General features: G+C 46.2%; 2 protein-coding genes across 2 annotated transcripts; one reads left to right on the forward strand and one right to left on the reverse strand.

The window, feature by feature from the left end:
- Nucleotides 1-755: 755 nt before the first annotated feature.
- Nucleotides 756-2,429, forward strand: PHALS_02429 (Phosphoesterases; the record flags this gene model as incomplete). Its single annotated transcript, XM_024719712.1, has 1 exon — nucleotides 756-2,429. The coding sequence occupies one exon, from the start codon at nucleotides 756-758 to the stop codon at nucleotides 2,427-2,429; it is 1,674 nt and encodes a 557-aa protein (XP_024572708.1).
- Nucleotides 2,430-2,599: 170 nt separating this feature from the next.
- On the reverse strand, nucleotides 2,600-3,875 carry PHALS_02430 (protein early flowering 5; the record flags this gene model as incomplete). The annotated part of the gene is made up of 2 exons (XM_024719723.1): nucleotides 2,600-3,499; nucleotides 3,576-3,875. The coding sequence occupies 2 exons, from the start codon at nucleotides 3,873-3,875 to the stop codon at nucleotides 2,600-2,602; spliced, it is 1,200 nt and encodes a 399-aa protein (XP_024572709.1).
- Between the last annotated feature and the right edge of the window lie 308 nt (nucleotides 3,876-4,183).

Here is a 4,183-nt window from a genome sequence, read left to right on the forward strand (position 1 = left end):
CTCATTTTCGGTGCAGTCACACCATGCACATCTCGTGTGACACACACCCCTGTCGCCAGGGTACGTGTAACCCCGTTACAGTATTCTTGTTTGGGTGTAGGCACACCATGCCCATCTCGTGTGACACACACCCCTGTTACCAGGGCACGTGTAACCCCGTTACATCTTGAATCTTGATTTGTCCACACACAGCGCCACTTCTTACTTGTCACCCCACTCAAATTGGGTCAGCAGTCAGTAAAAGTAAGCTTAAGGCGTCCAAGTAAAGCCTTTCTTCCAACACTTAAGACACGTGCGAGGCGTAATACAATATGTAAAATACGGTCGAAGATAAATGAGAGCTTATAATTTTTCAATATGCTTGTTATGCTTTAACATGTGAAAAAGATAGTACATATGAAAAATATCACACCTTCCCTTGTCTTGGACATGCGAAGTCAAAAAAGTTGACTTCACATGTACAGACGAGGTGGTATGAAGCTGCTATTTCAAGTGACCAAGGACGTTTAGAACATTACTGTTTGTCTCGTCTGCAGTGCTATTCATTACAATAAACTTGAATTTACTGCCCTGCTTAGAGCTTAAAGAACTTTAGTCTGCACATTGGTTATTTCTGTCATTGCAGGAATGACACTAACGGGATCTACGTACGCTTCGTCAATTTTGATCTTTGTCGAGAAATTTTTATACTTGTTCCTAAAATGTTATTGGGTATTAAAATTTGCAAGTTGCAGAAATTCTAATAAATAGTCAGAATGCGGGTTGTATGCGTTTCGGACACACACGGGCTGCATGACGACGCGCTCGCCATACCGAATGGCGACGTATTTGTGCACGCTGGTGATTTCACAGATACAGGAGAGCGCAGCGAGGTGCTAGCCTTCAATGAATACCTAGGTCGTTTGCCGCATCGCTACAAGCTTGTGATTGCAGGCAACCATGAGTCATCCTTTGATCGAGCCTTCTACCCTCGATTCTGGCAACAATACGGTCATAGACAACAGTATGACCCGGACGAAGTGCGAGCACTTCTTACGAATGCTTTGTATCTTGAGGATCAAGCCGTTCTGATCGAGGGATTTCTTTTTTATGGAACACCTTGGCAGCCAGAATTTTGCAATTGGGCTTTTAATTTGCCTCGAGGTGATGCTTTATTGAAGCGATGGAGGCATATCCCCTCAGACACTGACGTTCTTATCACCCACACACCCCCTATGGGACATGGAGATCTTGTTGGCTACCAACGTGTGGGCTGCTTGGATTTATTACGTGAAGTGGAGAGTAGAGTGCGACCAAAATTACATGTTTTCGGACACGTGCACGAAGGGTATGGTTGCAGTACCAGTCCTGATGGGGAAATAACCTACTTTAACGCTTCGATCTGCACGCATAACTATGAGCCCGTGAACATGCCGTTTGTATATGAGTTGTCAGGCCCACCCAAACGAGGCCCAATACGGACTTTGCCGTTGTCGGCATCGTCAGTCGGGCATTCCATTCCTCGCAGCCTGAGTTCAAACGATGTAAGTACTATTAATACACTGTGTGTGACGCTGGAAAAAGATGCTGTCCAATCACTAGCCAAGATAGAGCCACGAGACTATGATTTGATGTTGCATGATTGGCTGCGATTATGCTCTCACAAACCTTCTTTCATTGAAAAGACGTGTGGGGATGTGGACTCATGTGCGCGTCTTGGTAAGAAAAAGTTGCGCGAGTTTCGTGTTGATGGTACGACATCAGGGTTGCTGTTTGAAAGCACGTTAAAGCTACGTCCTGTGCGCAACGTGGAGAAACGCGCGCTGCGATATCTCTTCTCGCAAGGATTTCGTAGCAATTTAGGAAATTACAAAGCGAAGGATGGTACTGGTCATGAGGCGATGCTACGAAATGGAAATATAGAAGAAGATTTAGCGGAATTTAACAAAGAATACAAGCAAGTTAGAAGGGAACGACACGATCACGGTATTTTTCGTCGTGCAACTGTCGCTGTACTGAAAAACATAGATGAAGTTAAAATGGGAATGGAAGATCGTGATCGAGAGCATTTGCGATTGGCTCGAGAAGCCGCAATCACTCTAGACAACAAAACGTTTCGGTGTCGACCGCGGAGGAACAAATCATTGCAGCGACGATGTGTAGTGCCCATCCTGGATGTACTTTCTGAGGAGCAAAGCGATGGAGAAGATATAATTGATAAAACAGAGAGAGATCGTATACCGGCAATAGTGGCTGAAGACGCTAATTTCATGAAAGACATGACTGAGTGCGCACTGTGCAAGTACAAAGTCTCCGGCCATGTTCACCCCGGAGTGCCGCCAATAACAGCTGTACAGGTATCAAACGAAACAAAGCAAGACGATAAGAAAATAGAGATGCGATCCAGGGCTGATAATCCACCACACAAGCGTTTGTCGACCTGGTTCTGAACAGGACGGACTGAAGCGCAAAATAGAAATTAGTAGACTATTTGCAGAGAGTTGCAACACAAGCATGGTAGTATGCCTGTAGTTGATACCGCTGCTCGTAGAGTTTTTGATTACTTGCTAGTCAAGCTAAGTAATAAGGTATTGACAATGACAACATGCTTTTATTAGCATTAAATCAATTCTTTGATTTCGTCCATGAAGGCGTCAAAGTTTTTCGATACGGAGTCGCTGTACAATAGTTCGGAAGATGCAGGTGCAACACTATCTGCAGGTTGAGGCGGCGATGCAGATGGGGACCGGGCTGGAGGATGGGGATTTGCGAATGGATGTGCATTGCCAACTTTGGGAATTCTGTAGTTCGATGGTGCATGCGCGTGACGTTGTACACGAAGAGCTACGGGTACTAGCGAACGAAGCTGTGTACGCTTCTCATTCGCGCGTTCAGCAGCCAAATCCTTCACGTCTTCATCTTCTCGAGATTTAAAGAATGATGGATTAGGAGCTTCAATGCTGTCTTGTGCATTCTCCTCCATCGTGGATTGCGCGGGTGCAATGCTCAGATTTCCCGCGTTATATGAAGCAACGTCAGGTTCATTTATCTGATAGCCCGAAGATTGCGGTTGCTGTGAAGGTTTAGGTAGTCCTTCCATTCTATCATCAGTTTTGGAGTATGCTGGAGGAGGCGGAGGTGGTCGAGCGAGATATACTCCACTCGGAAATGGCGGTCTCGAAGGCACCTGAATCGTTTCTGGTGGAGGAGGTCCGGGTGGAAGAGGCGGTCGCAATCCAGGCCGTTGCCGGGGCTGCTGACTTACCGACAGTGATAATTCATCAACTCCAGCTCCTTCTTCACAATTACGCTCTCGCTGCTCATTAGGTTCATGACACCATCTCTGTTTTAGTGGGCTCCTTTGTGCGGCTTTAATGACTGGATTTGACGGCATGTCGCGGTAAATTTGCGGCTTGCCGGGAGGTGGTGCTCCGAAAGGATTCATTATAGGATCATAATAAATAGAGCGTTCCGGGTTCTGATATTTCTGCTTGTTGGTCTGTGTCAGCTGTGCCATACTCTAGTATTACCGCACCAAGGTGGATGTAGTTGGTTAGTCTGTCAATTTTTCCTCCTGTACCGCACAAAATTCTCACCTGTGGCCGAAAAGGTGCACCCATTTGTTTCCTGCATTCCTCGTCTGCTACTTCCTTTTGTTTCTTGACGACTGCCTGGAGCGTGTCCTCGAGCTCTTGCTTACGTTTGCGCGCAAAACCGTCTGTCGGGTTTGCTTTCACCTGTCGTTCGAAGTTCCTCAGTTGCTCCCGAATCGCGACTGTATCCATGCTGATAAGCTTGACCTGCTTATGCTTTTGTCGCTCCATTCGGTGCTTTTTCAGTTCTCTTTTTTTCTGCTCGCGGCGGTACGCCTCCATCGGGTTTAGCGTCTTAGCCATGGTGAAGATGGTCGCTCAAATTCAGGTATTTGAGAATAATTCAACAAACGGAAATTACAGGAGAGTTTTTATAGGCAAAATTTGCCAGAGTACATATGTGGTCCCAACACGTCGTATATCGAGAAAGAAGCGGACGCTTTTATTTGGTCATTAACGACGACAAGATGTCTGTTTGATCCTAAGCTTGGTTATCAGCGTCGGTTCCTTTGGATACCGGGGTCGTACGAGGCTTGTCTGTTGGAAGTTGACCCGATTAAGTGAACGGTCGGCTTCAAACAGTAGTTACGAAACTACTTGCATAGGATACC

The sequence above is a fragment of the Plasmopara halstedii genome (genome assembly GCF_900000015.1).
Source record: "Plasmopara halstedii genome assembly, contig: Scaffold_194, whole genome shotgun sequence".
NCBI classification, from domain to species: Eukaryota; Oomycota; class Peronosporomycetes; order Peronosporales; family Peronosporaceae; genus Plasmopara; species Plasmopara halstedii.